This window comes from Colias eurytheme, chromosome 23 (genome assembly GCF_061535395.1).
Source record: "Colias eurytheme isolate Ceu_HAF_F1 chromosome 23, ilColEury1 Martin Lab GWU primary, whole genome shotgun sequence".
Classification (NCBI taxonomy): domain Eukaryota; kingdom Metazoa; phylum Arthropoda; class Insecta; order Lepidoptera; family Pieridae; genus Colias; species Colias eurytheme.
In genome coordinates, this window is record NC_143002.1 from 3,954,541 (window position 1) to 3,977,869 (window position 23,329).

The 23,329-nt window shown below is 33.0% G+C and overlaps 1 protein-coding gene across 1 annotated transcript; it reads right to left on the minus strand.

The window, feature by feature from the left end:
- Nucleotides 1-5: 5 nt before the first annotated feature.
- Nucleotides 6-22,983, minus strand: lost (methenyltetrahydrofolate synthase domain-containing protein lost). Its single transcript, XM_090115645.1, has 13 exons — nucleotides 22,801-22,983; nucleotides 17,441-17,663; nucleotides 7,989-8,149; nucleotides 7,536-7,622; nucleotides 7,121-7,209; nucleotides 6,343-6,417; nucleotides 5,694-5,809; nucleotides 4,660-4,780; nucleotides 2,095-2,259; nucleotides 1,449-1,538; nucleotides 1,259-1,309; nucleotides 845-1,048; nucleotides 6-361 (listed from the first exon to the last, which is right to left on the minus strand). The coding sequence occupies exons 1-13, from the start codon at nucleotides 22,838-22,840 to the stop codon at nucleotides 353-355; spliced, it is 1,431 nt and encodes a 476-aa protein (XP_089971771.1). The 5' UTR covers nucleotides 22,841-22,983; the 3' UTR covers nucleotides 6-352.
- Nucleotides 22,984-23,329: the final 346 nt, after the last annotated feature.

A 23,329-nucleotide genomic window follows, 5' to 3' on the forward strand; every position in this document is an offset into this window, starting at 1 on the left:
CATTAAGAGCAAGCTATATGGAGGTTTTATTGAATGTTTAAAAATATTTTTTAATATATAATTTAATTGCAGAAATGCAATGATGTGATGTTTCATAGAACTACATAAGCTTAAAAATCGCCTTTTTACGAGAAAAATCACAAATCAAAAACACAATCGGGTTAAACAAACAACAAAAGTGACGCAATCTAAACGGCCGGTCGCCAAAGGAAAATCAACCTTAACTCTAAACATATTAGTATCGGAATGCGCGACGATTCCTTGTATGCGCGTGCTGAAAGCCAACGTTCGTGTTGCGTGCTGCTTGGTGTTCGGGACGAGCTTTGTTTGTTTGTTTGCCTTGCCTCTTGTATTAGTGCCCCTGAAAATTAAATCATTTATAAACAAAAATATATAAAAAAGAGCGTACGGGTCAGATGTGAAACTACTGTGGCAAGATTCAAAGATACCAAAATCGTCGCCCTACTCTATGACGCGACCTTAAAATTTCACTAAGTTTTAATTTCACTTCAATAAAGGAAATTAAAAAGTAAGAATGCAAAAGAAATTTATTGAAATAAATTCAGTTAAAATTTAGCTATTGTCGCTTTTAAATAAAACGCTCTTTCACACTACAATCATTTAAGGATATCGAAGAGAGAGAGTCTTCATCACACACAAGCGACAACCGTCTACCAATTTTTTTTCAATCAATCGATCGAACAATTAATCAAAGATCAATCAATCGAACAATCAATCAATCGAAACATCATTCGAACGAAAAATCACAGAACAACCATTCAACCAATCGAACAATCAATCAATCGTACAAACAATAAATCAATCAATCAACCAATCTACTAACCAGCAAGGCAACATTTGTGATGACCTCAGCGGCCGCGGCCGGTGGCTCAGTGGTGTTTGCGTGCGGTGTGCGAGGCGGTGCCGGTTCGACAGTCAAAAGACGAGGTTTTTCGTTTGTCTGTTCACCCGTACCGCCGACACACATCTGGGACAGTGCGCTAATGACGCTGTCCATGTTCGGCGCTTGGATGTTGTCGCCTTCGCCCTGGAAATTATCAAAATATGAATATTTCGTCATTAATTATTATTATTCGTTTCCTCACATATTAAAAGTATTCAAATGTAAATTGGCGGAATCCGCCTCTTTTATGATCGGGAAGGACAAGAGGAAAATAAACAGTCACTAACGTTTGTATCAAAAATTGCCGATTGCTGATTACACATCTACTATCACAGTTTAGTTAAACATTCATACCTTTTGTGGTCCCGATTTGTAGAAATGCAGATAGCAGAAACCGCGGAAGCCCTGAAAAATGAAATTATAATTTTCTTACTAAAGTTGTTTCATCAAATTTGTATTTTCACACAATTACTTATTATAAGTTTTTAGGCCATAGTGCGGTGACGGCATCGTTTGCGAATAATTAAATGCATTAAATATATACCTTCCAAGTCATCATTTGCGGTTTAACACCGCGCTCGGTGAGCGCCTGCTTCAGGTCACGTACACGAGTTGTGGGGCTAATGTTTGAAATCTGCAACAAAGAGACACAATATATTTCATTGTCTTCTTTTTAAAGTAACTTAAATGTAGACAATGCAATATTATTTTGTAGAATTAAAATATCGACGTAATAGCATTCGTAATAGATATTAAGACCTGTGGCGATTTCTAACAGGTAATTTATGAATACAGGACGCAACATTTTAACATATACCAATAGGTATTTTAGCAAGTGTCTTGATATAAAGTAAACCAATAGAAAATATTATAAACTATTATTAAAGTGAAGGTGGAATAATTCATTTTAATGATTAATTATTGGCAGTGATGTATTTCATGTACCAGAATAACACTTGTCTTTATGATTAGGAATATTTGATTTTGCTCGCGGTTTCATCCGCGGGTGAAACAGCTCAACACAGCTAATGTGTTGTAAGTATTTCTAAATAAATACCAATTTATACCTGGCTTCGTCCTTCGAGATTAGCAAGTACTGTAGCATTTGCTAATTTCTCGAACGAAGCCAGTTATAATTTCGATTGAACTTCACTTACAGGTAAGTTGGTTTAACCATCAATTATACTAACTTTGACCGAGAAATCAATGACGGGTCGGGGCCGTCTCGGGCGTCGCGGCTTCTGTTCCTTAGCGTCATTTTCCTTGCCATCTTTACTTGCGGATTTGTGGCTGTTGCGTCGGCGACCCGGACGACGGGACTTGGGCTTGCCGTCTTCGCCCTCTGTTGTGTTGCCCTGTGAGATAATAATAGTTATTAGCATAGATAAAAATGTGACAAAACGACGCAAAGCAAGGGGTTATACAGTAGAAGCTCCCTAATCGCGCTTCCTTCATTCGCGTTTTCACTATTCGCGGATTGAAAAAATGCGACCTAATTCATATATTCGCGTCGCTTAGTAACGTATCCCCTATAGCCCCATACAAATTACCATTCCATATTCACGGTTTCTCTATTCGCGGCACATTTACGGAACCTTTTACCCGAGAATAAAGAGCTTTTACTGTATATTATTTTTTTTTACTGTAAAATTAAACGTATTAATATAATAACTGTATTATACAATACATCTTTAGATAATAATTAATGTGACGGTGTGTTTACTTACTTGTTTATCGAAAGCGATTTTGTGATTGTGTTTGGAAATTTCGGAAAGCTAAACAGAGCAAAAAATACTTGTAACAATTTTTACCATAGGGAAAAGTATCGATTTCTCTTACGGCCGGCACAGATATGGCGAAGTGCGCGTATTTTTCATTGTCAAACTAGTATCGACATTGTTCTCATTGCAATAAAATTAAAAATCAGATAACATCAATATATTTCGGGCCTTGGGGAGCATCGAAGAGACACACGAGAAAAGTAGCGCGCTACGCTTTTTTGAATGTTATTTCCATGAGGACCATGTCGATAATACTTTGACCATGAAAATATCTTCGCCATATCTGCGTCGGCCCTTATTGACCGAAAAAGAGACAACTTATTAAATGTATTTTTCTTTTTTTATTCTTTCCGCCGTCTGTATACTGTGTTAGATCTTTCAAATTATACAACATATTATGGTTTTTTTTTAAATAAATATAGTGATTCTCTTTTTATTAACAGATGTAACAATACCGTTACCGTACCGTTATAAAATAGCCGATATCGAAATCAAACAATTAAAAAAACGCGCCGAATGAACGAGGCGGACGCGCACGGACACTTTTAGTCCGGGATACATCGCCCATTTTTGCAAGTGATTACTATCAAGCTAATTTTTCGTGAGTAGCTTTATTTTGATGAGATGCCCAATAATTTCATGTAAAAAACTCTCGATTGTGGTAGCTACCAGAGGAAACAAGGATAAAATATTTTGATTTGATGGTTCTCAAATATTAATTACTAACTGAATGTTTTTTTTTGTTCAATCTCAAGATAATTATCTAAATTATTCGAAAAAATATTTGTCCTACAAAATCTATGGTTTGATCAAAGAGTCCCCCTTTCCAATGTGTATCGATAACGAAGTCATCATAAATGATTACTAACCAGCAGATTTTTTTATTTTCACTTATTTAATACTTATATAATTCAACAGACATATTGTCCTACAAATTGCGTAATAAATATTTGAGAACCGTCAAATCAAAAATTTTTATCCTTGTTACCTCTGTAAGCTACCACAATCGAGAGTTTCGTACATGAAATTATTGGGCATCTCATCAAAATAAAGCTACTCACGAAAAATTAGCTTGATAGTAATCACTTGCAAAAATGGGCGATGTATCCCGGACTATTTGTTTTCTGAACAAAAATCTATCAACAGTAAACTTTGATTACTGACATTATGTAATAATTTAACTGACTGTGTAAAATGATAATATTATATATTTTTTTTTATAAAGAGGAGGCAACAGAGTAGACGCGTCACCTGATCTTAAGTGTACTGCGTCGCCCATACGCATACAAGCAATGCCGGGGACATTGTCAGTGCGTTGCCGGCTAAAATAAATGTTCTCTTTGTTTTTTCATTTGGTTACAATCGAGTCTCTGTTAAATGTAACTTTTATGCATAATAAGTGCATAATTCACTATCAATTTATCTACTCACGGTATCGGTATCGCCGATTATTTACTACAAATATCGGTATCGTATCGGCAAAATCATGTATCGTTACATCCCTAGTGTTATTATGCAATTTGTCAAGTTTTAAAGCGAGCGGTAAACTAGTTACACATGTATAACTAGCAAACCGGGCGAACTCAGTTTCGCCACCAGAGACACCATTTCTTTGCTATAAACCTCACGGAGCCCGAGACCTTTCCAACGAATGCAACCGTGGAAATCGGTTTGTGCGTTCTGGAGTTATAGCGTCAGGAAGGAAAATTCGACTTATTTTTATATCATATTATTACTATTATAAAGGCGAAAGTTTGTAAGTATGGATGTATGGATGTTTGTTACTCTTTCACGTAAAAACTACTGACCCGATTACAATGAAATTTAGCACACATATAGAGGGTAACTTGGATTAACACATAGGATAGGTTTTATCCCGGAAATCCCACGGGAACGGGAACTATGCGGGTTTTTCTTTGAAAACGCGGGCGAAGCCGCGGGCGGACCACTAGTAATAATATAATAAGTGCTCACCTCCCCCTCGCTGTGGCTCTTGTGCGAGCGAGTGCGGCGCCGCTGCCTGCGCGGCGGGCGGGTTACATTGCGCTCCTCCATGTCTGTGTCCTCCTCCTTTAGTGTGCACGCACGACCCGCCCTGTTCATGAGATAAAACTATTACTCAGGATAAAAATTATTAAGCTATTGCATAGCTTCTATCGCGGGCCTTGAGCGCGGGGACCGAATTCAGAAATTGCGTAACGAAAAAACCTCACGCTCCCCACGGGGACGGGCGCGGAGGTGTGGCTTGAAGGCATAGCATGCAATAGCTTTACCGCGGCAGTCCCCGAGTGACACACGTCTTTTTGTTACTAAAGACCTTCCGAGACCTGCCTGTCGATGAAAGGGTTGGAAAAAAATTTAGTAACATTTTTTCGTTACGCGTGACATTTTTCCGTTACACGCCATCTTTTTCTTATCCCTACCACGCGTGATTCGACGTAATTCTGCAAAGTTGCATAATAAAGTAAATTATTTTTTGAAAAAATAAGGTCATAAAGAAGTTTCACTTCTTACGTGTGTACACTAGTACACGCACACATTTTTTATAATATGTTAAATAATTATATAGCGAACAATAATATTCCTGGAAATTTTGTTTAAACCATGTCACTCATTTCAAAATTCAACAACATGCGAAGCCACTTGTAACATGTTGATTCAACTAAACTTAGAAATTTAATTATTTGTTAAACACTTTTACCAAGATGGCAAAAAAAAGTAAAATGAAACTTCCTCAACAACCTATTATAATTAAACGTGAATTTTGAATTTGAATTAAAACGTGAACGTGAAAATTAGTGAATACGTTTTTAAACTTTATCAAAAATCAGTTTCTTGTTTAGTACTTATAATGTTTAACCAGTTTTTAAATCTGCTTAAAACAAGCATTTCCTTTGTCCTCTCTGACCATTTCATTTAACGCAAAATATATTCTAAAAACATTGATACAACAATACAAGAACTTGCACTTCCCTTTGTTTTAAACATTTTAACTACAAATAACTTACAGCATCTCAATTTCCCTCAATTGTCCCAACACAGGCATCTGCTGAATGCGTCTGCTTGACAGCAAGTGCCATAAGATGCCAGTTGGTCGCTGGCTCATACGTTGAGTTTCAATCACCTGAAAAAAAAAATATTATAACAAACTAGCTTTCCGCCTGCGGCCTCGCCCGCGTTTTCAAAGAAAAACCCGCATAGTTCCCGTTCCCGTGGGATTTCCGGGATAAAACCTAGCCTGTTGCTCAGTGAAGAAGCAGCTTTCTAATGGTGAAAGAATTTTTGAAATCGGTCCAGTAGTTTATGTCCCATACATACATACATACAAAATTACAAACCTTTCGTCTTTATAATATGAGTATAGATATATATTTTAGCTTAGAGTATGTTTTATCTAGAAACAAATAAGGCTGATTGTCATGGCTAGATTTGTATAAATTGATCAATAAAATGGCTGTCTAGTTAAAAAAACAATATCTAACCATTTCCAAGTAATTAAATATTTGCTATAACAATTATAAATGAAATAATTTCACATTAATTCACAGGTAATAAGTGCAAGTTTTTAGGGATGTAGTAAAGAATAATAAAAAGTATCCTGTGAAGAATAACTGAGTAAATAAATAAATGTTTCTAGTTTTAGTTGAAATGACTTACCTGTGTTGGTGTAACAATGATATCTATAGGAACATCGTGCGGTCCAAACAGTTCAGCCGGGAGCGAGTCGAATACCTATGAAACGAAATATAATATTATTTATATATTAAAATAAATTTAATTAAAAACAAGTTAACACGTGGTGTATGTAGCGAAAACTTGCAATTCCTACTAATATTATAATTAATGTAATTTTTTGTAAGAATGTATAATTGTTTGTATCTCTTGCACGCAAAAGCAGCTAATCGAATCTGTATGAAATTAGGCACAACAATAAAATATTATCTGAAATGATAATATATAGGTTTATTTTGTACTAGCTTTCCGCCCGCGGCTTCGCCCACGCTTTCAAAGAAAAACCCGCATAATTCCCGTTCCCGTATCCGATTTTCGGGATAAAATAAAACCTATCCTTTGTGTCAATCCAAGTTACCCTCTATATGTGTGCTTAATTTCATTGTAATTGGTTCAGTAGTATTTGCGTGAAAGAGTAACAACAACACACATACACACCCTCACAAACTTTCGCATTTATAATATTTTTATCCGTGTACGACGCGTTTGACGCGGGTAGCAGCTAGATATTAATAATTCATTCAATTCTTTCAAATTAAATGTATCTTTTCAAACATTTCAGAACACAAAATTCTACAAAACACGACGGTAAAACATCACATTATTCCATAAAACAGCTAAGTTATTTTTCAATTTGTTACAAACATACATACAAATTACAAAACTTGGCTCTTTCTCATATTAATATAGATAATAGATTTACCTGACAATCATGCACAGTGGTCACCACAAGAGTATCTGGCTTTATCGCCTTCATGTGCATCATCAGACCAAACTCGAGGTCACCGTAACCTGAAATAAATTCTATTTATTACTATTTTTCTATACAGTTTATATTTATTTTATGTAAAGATCATCAAGTAAAATTTTATTGGTTAATTTTTCAAGTAACTTCAAATTGATAATGTTTTAATGTTTTAGTGTTTACAACTCAAGAAAAACGAATACATATTACAATATAAAAATTACGCATAATAACTTGCATAAAAAAAGCTTTTCAAGTATAATTGTAAGTATATAAAGACTATAAAGATAAGTGTTGCTTTTCCTTTTCATATAAACTAAAATTTTCATCATTTAATAATCAAATTCTTATATATATTTATTTATATATTTACCTCTACCCTTCCCAATGCGATATCCCTCTTTGGACACAGCGACTGAGCCCATCACAACAAGGTCCAAGGAAACGGAATCTTCAATGGCTGAAAACCAGACATTATATTAATTGAAATAGTGTCATAAGTTTTATGGGTAAATACAATATAATGAGTAAATTGAAAATGGATAAGTAGACGCAATCAATAGACTTCGAACATTAGTACTACGAAATAAGGTGTCAATTGCAATAAATTATGAATGTATTGTACAACGCCGCTCGACTCAGACATTTTTGACCTTTTAATATGCGATTTTGAATTTATTTGTTTAGAACAATAGAAAAAAAAAACACACAGATCCAAACTGTTAATACAACGCTGCAAAATGTATTAATTTTTGTTACTGAATCTAAAGTTTCCGGTAATCTCAGGAAAAAATATTATCTAATACAATATAAAATTCGTACTTACACAACGGTTGTCCATACGTCTCCATTCCGTTCCTCGACACCGCTTTCCTGATCGCTGTTGGCCCAGTCTCCCCTTCGGGCAGTACGAGGCGGTTGAGGAAACCATTCTGTAGACGCGGCACGGGCACGTAGAGGGTCTTCTGTTGTTCGAGACATAGCACTCTGGAATTTAGGTGTTAGGTTAGTTATTTTTCTTAGATATTTTAAGTTTGCTCAAGATTGTCACCCTCATTTGATAACATAAAAAATGTTGTGTGGTTTTATGAAACCACGGTAAAAGTGAAACTGTTCGAACGGTTCCGAACACTGCTTTGTGTAGCGCATGTCTCGTGACGGTCGGCTGCCGAGTAGGTATACCTACTCGGCAGCCGCGATACACGCGACATGCGCTACACAGACCAAAAAGTTTGAGACGATGTAATAAAAGTTTAATAAAAGTTTCACTTTAAAAATATACGATAAATGATGCGATAGTCTCCCTTTTTTCAATGTTTGAAACAAAAACTGCCCGCAAAGAAATATATCATGGTATTTGACAGGACCTGTGACTGAACGAAATGTTGGTGTCTTGACTTATTTTCTATGAAATAAACGTATCATTATATGGTATTACAAAATCAATTTCAGCAGGAATAGAGCATACCAACTTATAGATATCGAGCAAACCTTAAAGATATCGAGTAAACAATACCAAAACATAAACTGTACAATTTTTTACACTTTATCAACGCGGTCTTTTCCACATCAGTACGAAAATTAAACAATTTCCAAGCAAACTGCGGAATGCAAGTTATTAAGAGCGCTCACGTGACCACATCCGCACCGATTAGCATACAACTCGGATGATAAAAATGCGAGAAAGTGCCACAAGTGTTAAAATGTAAGATTATTTGAATTGGAAACATAGTTGGAAACGCTTCCAATGAGCGGAAAAGAAGAAAATCAGTACTTAACTTGTATAAATTTGCAAATATTGCACGATTCGTTTTGTAATACGTGGTCGGATTTTGTAAAAAAAATACCTTAATGGAGGCGTCCATAAATTACGTTAGGTTTTTTTTTTCAATTTTTTGACCCTACCTTGGTGAGATGTCGTCAGATTTTACCCATAAACGTTAGCTACCTATTAATTAGATATTCTGTGCCCTGACATTTTTCTACCAATTTGTCTCGATAAATATATAACCGACCTATAATTATAAGTTATAACAGATATCACTACACATATTGATAACACGTAATTGCATTTGCATAATATCATTGTTATTGCGTTATGATTACTCAATCAACCTCCACATTCGGCATGCAAGCGCGTGGGCAGTGCGTCCGAGAATTGCATAAATCTACGGATGTAATAGTTAAAAAACCGGCCAAGTGCGAGGTGATATTAGGTTATCAGTGGACCCGCATAAAAATATATAATTTTATGAAAGGATGGTTTTCCGATTTTTTGGTACTTGTCTTAGTAGGTACTATTTACTTACATAATTAGTCATTTAAATTGATTGATAAGCTAAACGAATCTGGAAGTTGTTACTATTTTGTGACGATTAAAATAGTACATTTATAGCAAGTTGAAAGACCACGTTACAATAAATCTAAATTTCCTAAAATTAGAAGTTTCTAACTAGGTATGTTTTACGATTGTAAATATACATCCACGTGACGAACTAAGTAATGAAACGGCGCGGCGGGTCTCTAAAATCAAACATTTGCAGCTGATATTGAGAAATATGACGTCATTCTTCACAAATTATCACAAAGTCTTTTTCGTCGAGTTTGCCAAAATCAAACAGAGTTTATAATAACTATTTGGAGACGATGACGTCATAGATGGCATCACAATTCGGTTATTTATAAATAGTTGACTGAACTGTGTATCTAGTAGGCAAACGGTATTCGGATTTTTACTAAAAGTTTTCGTATTGCTGGATGTAATCGTTGTCATTATTACGTCCAATCAATGAAATAAGACCAAATATTTCTTATAAACATACTAGACAATATAAGATGAAGATGAAGAATCTGATGTGGAATTATTTATGCAAAATTATAACAACGAGGACTATGAGAACATTGATAAACAATTTTGAACGCACACGTTGAGAATCTTAATCATTTTTCTTTATTTCAATTCATACGAGTCCTAGCTCCTGACTCTGCAAGTTCCAAGGAGGTACTAAATTAATTCAAAACCAACTCAAACTCAAATATTTGTCCATTCAACTAGACCTCTTCAAAAGACCTTCACTTTTGACTCATCATAAAACAATTACGTTATCACCGCGACCGGTGCGCAAAGCAGTTTCTACTGAGAAAATCCAGCAAGAAACTATAGTACCTAGGTCACAGATTAGTAAACACTATGTGCTCTTGACAAATTAATCAAATAAGTATATAAAATTCTCGTGTCGAGACAGGGCATGACGGATCCTGATGAAATTTTCAGTGCATATCGGGTAGGTCTGAGAATCGGAAATCAATAATGATCATTCATATCCCTAAGTGATAAGAGTAACGAAGAAAAACATGTGCTGGGACAGCTTGTTAATTTTATATACAGTAAGTATAATTTTCTTTACAATTTACATAAATTGTACATACAAGCAGCCCATAAAGACACAAACATCATATTATCAGCCTTATCACATGTTTATATTATGCAATTAATCAATCTCGAATGCCACGAGAATTTATCGGGTTATCGTTACCCCTCGTTTTCATCAAGAAACAAGTTAAATACTAGTTTGATACAAAACTTGTAGAATACTTTTCAAAACATAATCATTTGTTTTATACATGTATTTAGACTGTCTCAAACATTCTTTCGTTCACACTTTGTAGCCAACATAGGCCAGTGGAAATTAACATTAAATTCGCAAAGCACGATGTAGATTTGAATTTTTGGTATGTTGTTTGGATCAGTTAGGGTGATGTAAATCCCAATTTGCAACTTCGAAAAAGTTGTGCTCGCTGCGCACCACGTGATAAACTGCGAAAATTTTGGACTTTTTTCACTTTTTGCTCTAAAAGTCATAAACTATGCGTTTCCGACAAGTATGATTCAGTACATAAATTAAGGTTATTAAATTTGCAACAATTTAAGCCTAACCGCAGCTCTCTAAACCTTATAACGACTAAACTGTGGCCATTCGAAGATGGTTCATTTTTCCGGAAATATTGAAATTTTTAGTTTTGCTCCCGTTTGAAGCAAAATATTGGCAAAAACCGCTCGTTCTATGAGAAGTTCGTATAATAAAGTTGTAGTGCATTTAATTTTCTTTCATAAGAGCATAGAACAAAGTCTGTGAGACAAATATTTCACACACAATATCTGAAAAACAAAAAGAAGGTAGAAATAGATTTTAAAGAATTGAAACTGAGAGCATATAAAATCATAAAAAGAATAATACTTTTTCATTTGCAGGATAGGTAATTAACGAAATTACAAAATTTGGGAAAGTAGGAAAAAAGATTATACGCAAATAATAAACTGCGAAAATTTTGGACTTTTTTCACTTTTTGCTCTAAAAGTCATAAACTATGCGTTTCCGACAAGTATCATTCAGTACATAAATTAAGGTTATTAAATTTGCAACAATTTAAGCCTAATTAAAGCTCTCTAAATCTTATAGCGACTAAACTGTGGCCATTCGAAGATGGTTCATTTTTCCCGAAATATTGAAATTTTTAGTTTTGCTCCCGTTTGAAGCAAAATATTGGCAAAAACCGCTCGTTATATGAGAAGGTCGTATAATAAAGTTGTAGTGCATTTAATTTTCTTTCATTAGAGCATAGAACAAAGTCTGTGAGACAAATAGTTCACTCACAATATCTGAAAAACAAAAAGAAGGTAGAAATAGATTTTTAAAGAATTGAAACTGAGGGCATATAAAATCATAAAAAGGATAATACTTTTTCATTTGCAGTATAGGTAATTAACAAAATTACAAAGCTAATTAAATTTGCAACAATTCAAGCCAAACCGCAGCTCTCTAAACCTTATAACAACTAAGCTGTGGCCTTTCAAAGATAGTCAGTTTTTCCCGAAAATTTCAAATTTTTAGTTTTGCTCCCGTTTGAACCAAAATATTGGCAAAAACCGCTCGTTCTATGAGAAAGTCGTATAATAAAGTTGTAGTGTATTTAATTTTCTTTCATTAGAGCATAGAACAAAGTCTGTGAGACAAATAGTTCACTCACAATATCTGAAAAACAAAAAGAAGGTAGAAATAGATTTTTAAAGAATTGAAACTGAGGGCATATAAAATCATAAAAAGGATATTTCTTTTTCATTTGCAGGATAGGTAATTAACAAAATTAAATTTTCTACAACTTTATTTTATGACCTTCTCATAGAACGAGCGGTTTTGCCAATATTTTGGTTCAAACGGGAGCAAAACTAAAAATTTGAAAATTTCGGGAAAAACTGACTATCTTTGAAAGGCCACAGCTTTGTTGTTATAAGGTTTAGAGAGCTGCGGTTAGGCTTAAATTGTTGCAAATTTAATTATCTTTGTAATTTTGTTAATTACCTATCCTGCAAATGAAAAAGTATTATCCTTTTTACGATTTTATATGCCCTCAGTTTCAATTCTTTAAAAATCTATTTCTACCTTCTTTTTGTTTTTCAGATATTGTGAGTGAACTATTTGTCTCACAGACTTTGTTCTATGCTCTTATGAAAGAAAATTAAATGCACTACAACTTTATTATACGAACTTCTCATAGAACGAGCGGTTTTTGCCAATATTTTGCTTCAAACGGGAGCAAAACTAAAAATTTCAATATTTCCGGAAAAATGAACCATCTTCGAATGGCCACAGTTTAGTCGTTATAAGGTTTAGAGAGCTGCGGTTAGGCTTAAATTGTTGCAAATTTTATAACCTTAATTTATGTACTGAATCATACTTGTCGGAAACGCATAGTTTATGACTTTTAGAGCAAAAAGTGAAAAAAGTCCAAAATTTTCGCAGTTTATCACGTGGTGTGCAGCGAGCACAACTTTTTCGAAGTTGCAAATTGGGATTTACATCACCCTAACTGATCCAAACAACATACCAAAAATTCAAATCTACATCGTGCTTTGCGAATTTAGGGTTTTTTAGTGTCGATTTCTACTGGCCTAAACAAGTATTTATACAAGTTTAAAACACATTTGCGTTTACACTGAAGTCTGTGACATGTTAGAACTTGTCTGATCCATTGATAGCGTTCTCACCTATAAAATACAGTCGTGGTTTAGATAAGTATTGTTTATTTTATTGCAATTTCTGTATAATACTAGTAACAAACAAGTTTTAAACTTTATCCATGTTTGTTGGATAAAGTTTTCAACAAACATACATCTCACAAAAGTTTTTTTATTAATAGAAATTATACAAGTAGGTACGACTGAATTTGTCTCGAATTCTACAAGTATTGCTACAACAAAAACAAGAGATCATAAACATGTAGGCAACTAGAAGTTTTCAACCAACAAGTTTCATATAAGTTATCCTACATGCATCAAATTTTGTATACAACATATTTTACACAGGGCTATGAGAAACGAAAACATTGCATCAAATTTGTAAAATACATGTATTATACTTTGGTGAAAACGAGGGGTTAGATGGGACAAAAGTGCAATGTAAAAACTTATTTATAGAGATTTCATGGTACATCAGGAATATTATATTTAAAAAAATAGTTTTTACAAATCCTGTATCAGATTACATCCTATAGTTTCCAAACAGCTTCACTCGACACTACCTACATGCAAGCTCGATATATTTTTTTTTATGAAATTAATGTAAGATATATAATAAACTAGCTTTCCGCCCCCGGCTTCGCCCGCGCAGTCAAAGAAAAACCCGCATAGTTCCCGTGGGTTTTCCGGGATAAAACCTATCCTATGTCCCGGGGTAAAAAGTAGCCTATGTCCTTTCTCGGGTATCAAAATATCTCCATACCAAATTTCATGCAAATTGGTTCAGTAGTTTAGGCGTGATTGAGTAACAGACAGACAGACAGAGTTACTTTCGCATTTATAATATTAGTACTTATGGATAACAATATTATTGAATTGTGAGAAATTATGGACTAATGAATAAAAGTGATATGCTATCTCAAATTATATCGCATTCATTGATTGATTTAAATAATTATCAAAACAACTGTAATGCAAAAATTATTTATTTGATGGTAGTAGGCATACACTAAGAAGCTATACATAGTAATTAAATCTAAAATGGACCAAATTATGTCACGCAATAGAAAGGTAGTTTGATCTAATCACTCATAATCACTATATAAATATAATTACTGTGTATAAAATTGTACGCTACAGATAAGAAAATGTCGACAAATTTGATATGTAATTAACTAAGTAATATGCAGCCGAGTAACTGAAATGTTACTGTGTTGTTAAATTCGTTATCACTCTTAATATTTCGAGCATTTAGAAGCATAAGAAATGTAAATTTCTTATCAGATCAGTCGACTAACTAGCTCATGGTGTTATACTATGTCATTAACTATCTGTACGATGTGTTATACAGAATTTATCAAAATCGATTTAATGGTTTTTTACTTGAAATAACAAAATAATGATATCCATACAAAATTTGGTAATAATCTGAAAGAAAACGCTAAGGTATCTATTTTTAAATTTTCTACTGGCTTTCAAAATATAGCGATTATAAGAAAATTATTAAAGTTTATTTTTATTGACCACGAGTTAAACTGTTACCTACCCACACCAACAGCTGTGTGCTATATCCAACGTATAAAAGACAATTAATTAATCGAATACAAACTACGTAGGTATAACATTTAACATGGGAAAAACATTGTTAGCGATATAAAGTTATTTAGAGAAGGAATGCCCCAAATATCAACCGGCTGCTTTGTCTGAAATCTGAATGAATAGACGACGAAAATCGAAATATTCGTCAATCGAATTGTTTACAATTAAAACAATTAAAAAGTACGGTCACTGACATTTAAATGTTTGGTCGAGGTTAGGTCCAACTTTCAGATAACATAAAATATATTAATACCTCTGTAATACAGTAAAAATTTCCTATGAAAAAAAATCTGTGGAATTTGTGAGAATCTGCAAAACGTTTGATTTTCAAATTTGAGATAGTTAGGTAAACTTTGTTTCCGAATTTTTAAAACAAAGACGATTGGTATTTAAAAATATCTTTCTTTGGGGTCAACGCTCGAGCTAGATTTCAAGATCATATAGTTTGAAATGGCCAGTGAAAAAACATTTCATGATGTTTGTTATATTTGCGTAGCGTCAACAAAATTTACATACGAGTAGTATAGATTTAGAAAGTACATGAGCGAATTCAAAAAGTATAATAATTGTAAATGCTGATATACTCTGCACATTATTTATGCCTAATTTTCCAGATTCAGAGCAAAAAATATACAGAATCCTACCTATTGAAAGAAAGCTATCGAAAAGATCTGCTGGAATTCCACGCATATATCATGATTTATACGGTTTCTATATTTAATCTAGTTTCAAATATCATATCTAATATATTAAACCAAAAATGTTGTGTATTGTTTTTCAGCACCCGCTTTAACCACAAATATTATCCAACTTCTCTACGCAAACGCCTACCTACTGCCTACATTGTTAAATTCAACTATATCATATAACTAATACCCTACACTTTTTAATGCACTATCTATGAGACTATATTATACAAGAGTCAAGTCAAGATCAATCATCCGGAATGGTGGTGCATTTTCCGCATCCATCCGTCGACGGGTTACGAAAACGCTTGACCGCGATGCGATTAGAAAATAGACGTGAAATTGGAACATGAAACAGACGCTTAGCCGGTGTAGTCGTGGCTATCGAATCGGGAAACGCTGTAGGCGACATGTTTTCTGAGCATTTCACATAAAACACACGTAAAAGTTTGTAAAATGCACAGGTTTGTATGTATTAGAACATACATGAAAATACTGCTGCACTGGCTCCTGCACTATGTTATTTCTACCTAGGGCTGTTCCTTTTCCATGATCTCTTTTGGTAGGCTCATGTGGGATAATAAGACCAACACAAGAAACAATTATTTACAGTAAAATCAAAATATTTAGACTATATTTTATGAAAACAAGTGTTTAATTGCTTCAATAACACTGCAATATTATATTTCGTTATTACATCTCGATTGTAGTCAGAGAAATTGGAGAAAGTTTTGAACCATTCATTGTATAAGATATATTTCTTAGACTTATCTTTAAGAAGACTTGATGGATTTTTTTATTATGTCCATTATTTATGAATGCTTTACTACAATAGCGTACACCACGTGTTCATTAAAACAAACAGCCTACTATCACAGCTAATATTGAGCAGTGACTATGATTTTTATCCTCGCGTAGATAAGATTGGTAGATACCGTAATATTATTTTCATCAGTTGTCATGTTCTGACTTTTTGTGGTACCATATCGATTTCATTTTAGCAATTTTTTTTCATTTATTTTCATACATTGTTCGTTAATAATTAGGGTATTCAAATAATGGCAACAATTTGGTTTGTACTTAAGGGCTAAGGCTAATGGAAAACGAATGCGATCCCAAAATATTTCAACATCAAGAAAATAAATACATTTTGCCGTTCTTTTTGTATAGATACTTATCTAATCATGTGTTTCAATGCTACTTGTGTTATATTATGAGTAAGTATTTTTAATTTGAATAACTTTAAATGATGCATGAACGCAGGTTCATTTAAAGTTTAAACTGTTTATAATCAAGGACAGGCAAAAATATTGACCTCATAGGAAAGACTATTGTCAGTATGTTTCGAGTTGGGTATGGTCACGTTGATCTAATTACCCTTTCAAATTAATAAATAAATTGTAAATTGTTTAAATTATAATTTGGTAAACAACTTAAATTATTTAGGTTTTTATTTAAATTATAAAATGGTAAATTTTTTAAACAATAAAACCAAGAGAACGTGGATCAGCTTTGAATATAAGAATTAAGAATCTAGGTGTGTAGGTACATTGTATTCGTGTTTTGTCGGTAATTAATAATTACCTATATTACCTACGTACCGTGAAAAAATAATTTATACGCTATTATGTTATAGATTGGCAAAACTGCGACAAAAACAAAATAGAACTAAAACACGCGTAATACTGTTGTAAACGAAATCATGTTTTTACAGCAGTTATTATTGAGTTGGACACAAAAAGTCACTTCCACTTTGTTAATAACATTATACTTTAAATAGCTGGAGACCGTGGTTTCATTCTCTAGGTACTCTGGTGGCAAAGAGATACCTTTAAAATTTCACGTCTATATTATCCAAAATAGGAAGTTAGATAAATAAGATAGATAATAATCGTAGGAAGTAATATAGAAGCCAATTACTAGAGATGTAACGCGACTCCCAAACAAAAAACATTTAAAAATTAAAACTAATCTTACCTCACAGGCTCTTGCGGCTTATCAGGGTTCACTTTCACGGTATTAGCGTTCTTGAAGACATCCAGTTCTGCCAACTTAACAGCCGCTTCTTGAGCCCCCTTGAAGTTGGGTATACGGTTGTATACAGGCCGGGGGAACATAGCCAGCCCGTTGGTCTCCAAGTGACGCCATACTTTGATGCGGAAGGACTGCTTGGTCACCTCTTCGGGCTGCGGCGTTTTCGCTGGGGATTTAAGTTTTAACGTAATATATAACAAAAACGAACAAATATAAATACGGTTAGGCTTGGTACTTGGTGTAATAATGTGGAGGTAGAACAAATGTTAAATTTTATGTGAAAATTTGAGGTTCCTAGTAATGTAAAGTAATAGGGGGTAGAAATAGAAATTTGTTGTAGGTTGTAGGAAAAAAAAAATTTTTTTCGAAAAAAAATTGTTACATTTCTCGTTTTTCTTTTAAGTACTAAATAAAAATCATGTTGTTACGAGAAAACATAAAAAATAGAAAAATAGAGACAGATAACGTCACGGGTAACAGATAGCTAGTTATTTTTATTAAGACAAAGAACTCAAATAACTAATTGAATCGGCTAACACGCTCAGCAATTATTTTCAGTATGAAATATTCGACCTTCTGAAAGTAAGTCAGGCGAAGCGTAACTTTACACATTAAAGTAATATAGACATAATCACTCTATGTAAAGAATCCATAATTGCGTGCATTGTGTATAGGAATGCTGTTATTTAACACGGTTATGTATGTTCTCGATATAACCAAGTTTCTTTTTAATGTGAGGGCTCGTTAAAATATTTCTTATTCAGAGAAAAGATTGATTGATTCACAGCAAGATTATTTATTTACCTGAAATATTATTGTGATATAAAAAAAAACTGATAAAAAAAATGTTTTATTGATCTTAAAGTTATCTTCAAAGTTCAACATCAGTATTGTGGCATTGGCCTATGGTTTTTTATATGATTAAATGCAAAATTATTTTTTATAAATTATACATAAATTAAATTGACAATACAAATCTATCATTAATTTTACATAAATTAAATTGACAATACAAATCTATCATTAATTTATAATTTATACTTATGTTAATGACATAGTAACATTTAAATGAGCACACCACCTGTGCACACTTAAAATATTTAGAAGTATTGTTTCTATTGTTTTAATTCATTCTAGATAATTCCATAACTTATTAAAAATGAAAGTATATTATGTTAAAATATTGAATATTTAATGCCATTTAATTTATTAGTCACTAGCGGTCCGCCCCGGCTTCGCCCATCGCACATATTTCGCAATAAAAGGTAGCCTATGTTCATTCTCAGGGTCTAAAGATTGTCTGTGCCAAATTTCATCAAAATCGGTCCAGTAGTTTATGCGTGAAAACCATACATACATAATTACAAACCTTTCCTCTTTATAATATTAGTATAGATATAGATTAGCATTATCACTATGGAGATATTTCAAATTGATAAAAACTGCATTAAGGAGGTAAAAGTTAAGATTTCTTTGATAAATGTAATATGCTCAGAATAAAAACACCCAATGTTGTTTTTGGGTATGGTTTTAACTACAATTAAAAATAGCTGTAGAAATCCATCTACCAGAAGTCTATTCTGCATCTGGGCATACACCAATTAACTATACCATAAGCCAATAAAAGAAAAAAAATATTCGCATATAATTTATACAAGTGTGTAGATACAGTCAAAAAATAAAGAAAATAAATGTTACTCACAAGAAAAGTTTGCAAGTTTGTTCTGAATATTATGTACTTACCTACCCTTTTTTGTTCGACTTCTAAATATGTTACAATCTACTCACTCATAACATTTTAAGGCTTATATTATGTACAGTCACGAGCAATAATATATGCCTAGGGGGCGATGTGCAAAAATATCTGTCACTAGAACTAAATCAATAACATCTGTCTGCCCGTATACAGCAAAAATATCTGACATTAGTAGGCAGCATAATAAAGTGGCATCAAAATTATGTGACGAAAATGTTACAGCAAATAATTGTGACAACCTCTCACGGCATAAATATGTGACATCAACTAGGAAGCAATAATATCGGACACAATTTCATATTTCTGTATTTTGCATCGATTCCTCACACAAAGCATAAATATGTGACCCCGACTAGGTGGCAATAATATCTGACACAATTTTATATTTCTGTATTTTGCGTTGATTCCACACAAAAAGCATAAATATGTGACATCAACTAGGAAGCAATAATATCTGACACAATTTTATTTTCAATTTAGATAATATTGAATTAATACAAAATAAATAAATTTTATTTTAACTACGTTGTTTAATGTTTTAAAACATTATTACCATATTAATTAATATGTGCCGTCGTTGTATACTACATATTGTATGTCTAGATATTATATCCTACTAGCTTAACACCCGCGGCTTCGCCCGCGTTTTCAAAGAAAAACCCGCATAGTTTCCGTTCCTGTGGGATTTCCAGGATAAAAGCTCTCATAAGCGTTAATCCAAGTTACCTTCTATTTGTGTGCCAAATTCCATTGTTTTGTCTTTTATATGTGTGAAAGAGTAACAAACATCCTTACATGATAGGTACTCACGAACTTTCGCATTTATAATATTAGAAGGACATCATATCATGACAAAATTAAAGTATTCATATACTTATATGAATACCCACTTGGGTAGATCTATTTTATTTGAAGGTTCAGTGTAACCTTTGTGTATTATTTAGAAATTGTTTTGTTATATTTGACGTTAACGGCGTTTGACACGATTGCTCCGTTATTCATTTTCATTTACCTATATTTAGCCTATAATATTGTTATTATTTTATTGAGTATCGAAAATTATGGCAAGTTATCATATTATCGTAATTTCATTAAAAAAAAATATTTACAAAATATAATGTGTCTTTTGTTCATATTCTTACCCCAGCAAAATACAAAACACTAATTCAATAAATAACGTTTGGCCTTTTTAAAATCCTATCCTATCTTATCCTACTAGTCCTACTATAATCCTACTTCCTATCCTACTAATCTAGTATTATAAATGCGAAAGTTTGTGAGGATGTGTATGTGTGTGTTTGTTACTCTTTCACGCAAATACTACTGAACCGATTACAATAAAATTTAGCAGACATATTATAAAGGGTGACTTGGGTTAACACATAGGATAGGTTTTATCGCAAAATTCCCACGGGAACGGGAACTATGCGGTATTTCTGTCAAAACGCAGGCGAAGCCGCGGGCGGAAAGCTAGTGTCACATATTTATGCTTTTTGTGAGGAATCAATTATATTTTAGAATACAGAAATATAAAATTGTGTCAGATATTATTGCCTCCTAGGTGACGTCACATATTTATGCTTCGAGAGGTTATCACAATTATTTGCTGTAACATTTTCGTCACATAATTTTGATGCTACTTTATTATGCTGCCTACTAATGTCAGATATTTTTGCTGTATACGGGCAGACAGATATTATTGAACCCGTTCTTATGACAGATATTTTTGCTAATCTGCAAATGGTAATATATTTATGCTTCTGACTGTACTAGCTTCCGCCCGCGACTCCGTCCGCGCGGATGTCGGTCTTCGCGTGGATGGTTTATTTCTCCATTTTGAGTAACTCTGACGATGACATCTTATAAATATCTATTGGACCCAAATACGGCTAGGCCTATAATAATACGCAACGTGTGTTCGCGGTTCTACAGAACAACGTCTATGGATAAAACTGAAAAATTAAGACTAATTTTTTTCTACGTATTTTTCCAGGATAAAAAGTATCCTATTTTACGCCCAGGATAATAAGGTATAATTATACCAAGTTTCATCGAAATCGAACCGGTAGTTTTCACGTGATGTCTTCACATACAGACAGACAGACAGACAAAAATTTTTTTAATCACATATTTGGGTTTGGTATTGATCCAGTAACACCCCCTGCTATTTATTTCTTCAATATTTTCAATGTACAGAATTGACCCTTCTACAGATTTATTATATGTATAGATGTATGTACAATGTACATAGTACATTATTGATTAACATGCATTTGTTACTTTTCATTTATTTATGCAAATAATAATAAAAGTAATTTTAAATTATGCCAGGCAATTATCTACTAGCAAACATTTTACTGCCAGATAACCATAAGTACCAAGCGGTATGAAATATACAAACTTTACAAATAATTTTTGATAATAGATCAAACCTACCATAATAAATGAAAATGAAATTTTAAATTCATTCCCATGTATCGAGAAGTTGCTGGGTCAGATACATATCATATCTATATTATTCAGTATTATAAATCAAATAAAAGAAATAATACATACCTGTTTGCTATTTAGTTTTATAGCATTCAAATATACATTTTTGTACAATTTTTTCTATTCTTGAAAGATTTATAAATATTACTATTCTGACTATTTGTAATATTTTCAATGTTATTAATTCCTAATATTGATAATTCTTTAAATATAAAAGACTAGTGACTCTCACCTTGATACTGAGCAAATATATCTTGTCACCATATGATGCCACACATTGGCATGATAATATATTATATTCCTAATTATTAAATTCAGTTGTATTATTGTATAGATATTCTATATCACAGATGTTATGTAGTTTACTATTTTATAAGAGACAATTATATTTTTTCTAGCAAATCGATGAGAAAATGATAAATATTCAGTAAATTTTTCTTTAAAATTTAATAACTTCAAATTTGCCTTATATATAGATATCAACAATAAGAGGCAACCATTAAGAATATATGACTAATTACATTAGATCATGCTCTTAATAAAAATGTAAGGAAGGGTAGACAGAAAACAATGTGCTCATATAAAATAATTATCCTTATGCAGTCACCTGTGAATGTATAGATTCGGACGTGATAAGGTCATCGAAAAGAGCGCGCCAAGGAGTCGAATATTCTACCTATTGCATTTCTACATTAGGTGGGCAGAACAGAATCTGAGTCATGTTTCACACTCCAATTAAGCTACCTACAGTAATTACAAGCGAGGAAACCACCCAAATCGCACTAAATCAATGCACGAAACGAAATAAATGCAAGTGAAATTACTACCGCAATTTATTGTTAGCACGCATAAATATCTCATCTATGATCGTATTCGAACAAATATCCAACTCTAATAATGAGGGTACATAGAAAAACATGCTCGATTCCACGTTTCGTGAAATTTCATTACTATATACCCAAAATATCATGGCAACAGTGAATTTTCCAAAATATAAAAATAGTAAAACGCATTATTTTCCAGTCGTAATAACATGACAACAAATGAACATAATTACCTGTTTCTGTAGCCGCCGGCGTTTCTTCCCCGTTCTGCATGATACTCGCGTATTTAATTGCCAGGAAATATCAAAATGCCGACAATATAACGATAATCATGAAAAGTTTAACAAAATAAAATCTTATTTGCCGGACAGAACCGTCACACGCAAAAATAGAATGCGAATAAAAAACAAATGCAACCAACTTCGCAACGCAGAAAGCAGTTGTGCCAACATTGAGATTCTACAAAACGTTCCTCTTTACAAACTTAACGCTGCATTAAAGAGGATTAATCGTGAATGATGTGATTGATAAATTATTATTATACTAAGATTATACCTACTATAATTTTATACATTTTTTTATAACCTAAATGAATAAAAAAACTGTAAATATAGGAAAACGACGAAGCAATACTTTACGGTACTTTTTCCCAGAATTTGTTTGTTGAAACTGTTGGCGGCTAACTTTAAAACTTACAGCAATTTATTTCATAAGATTAATCATTATAGCTAAGGATTCAAGTAGGTACTTACCTAAGAATTT

Excerpts from the sequence above, each read along its gene's own strand:
- lost (XM_090115645.1), bottom strand. The coding sequence starts at position 22,840 with ATGCAGAACGGGGAAGAAACGCCGGCGGCTACAGAAACAG. Across the intron at positions 8,150-17,440 it reads AAGCCGCAAGAGCCTGTGAG|AGTGCTATGTCTCGAACAAC; the intron begins GTAAGATTAGTT and ends CCTAAATTCCAG. Across the intron at positions 2,260-4,659 it reads AGAGCCACAGCGAGGGGGAG|GGCAACACAACAGAGGGCGA; the intron begins GTGAGCACTTAT and ends ATTATCTCACAG.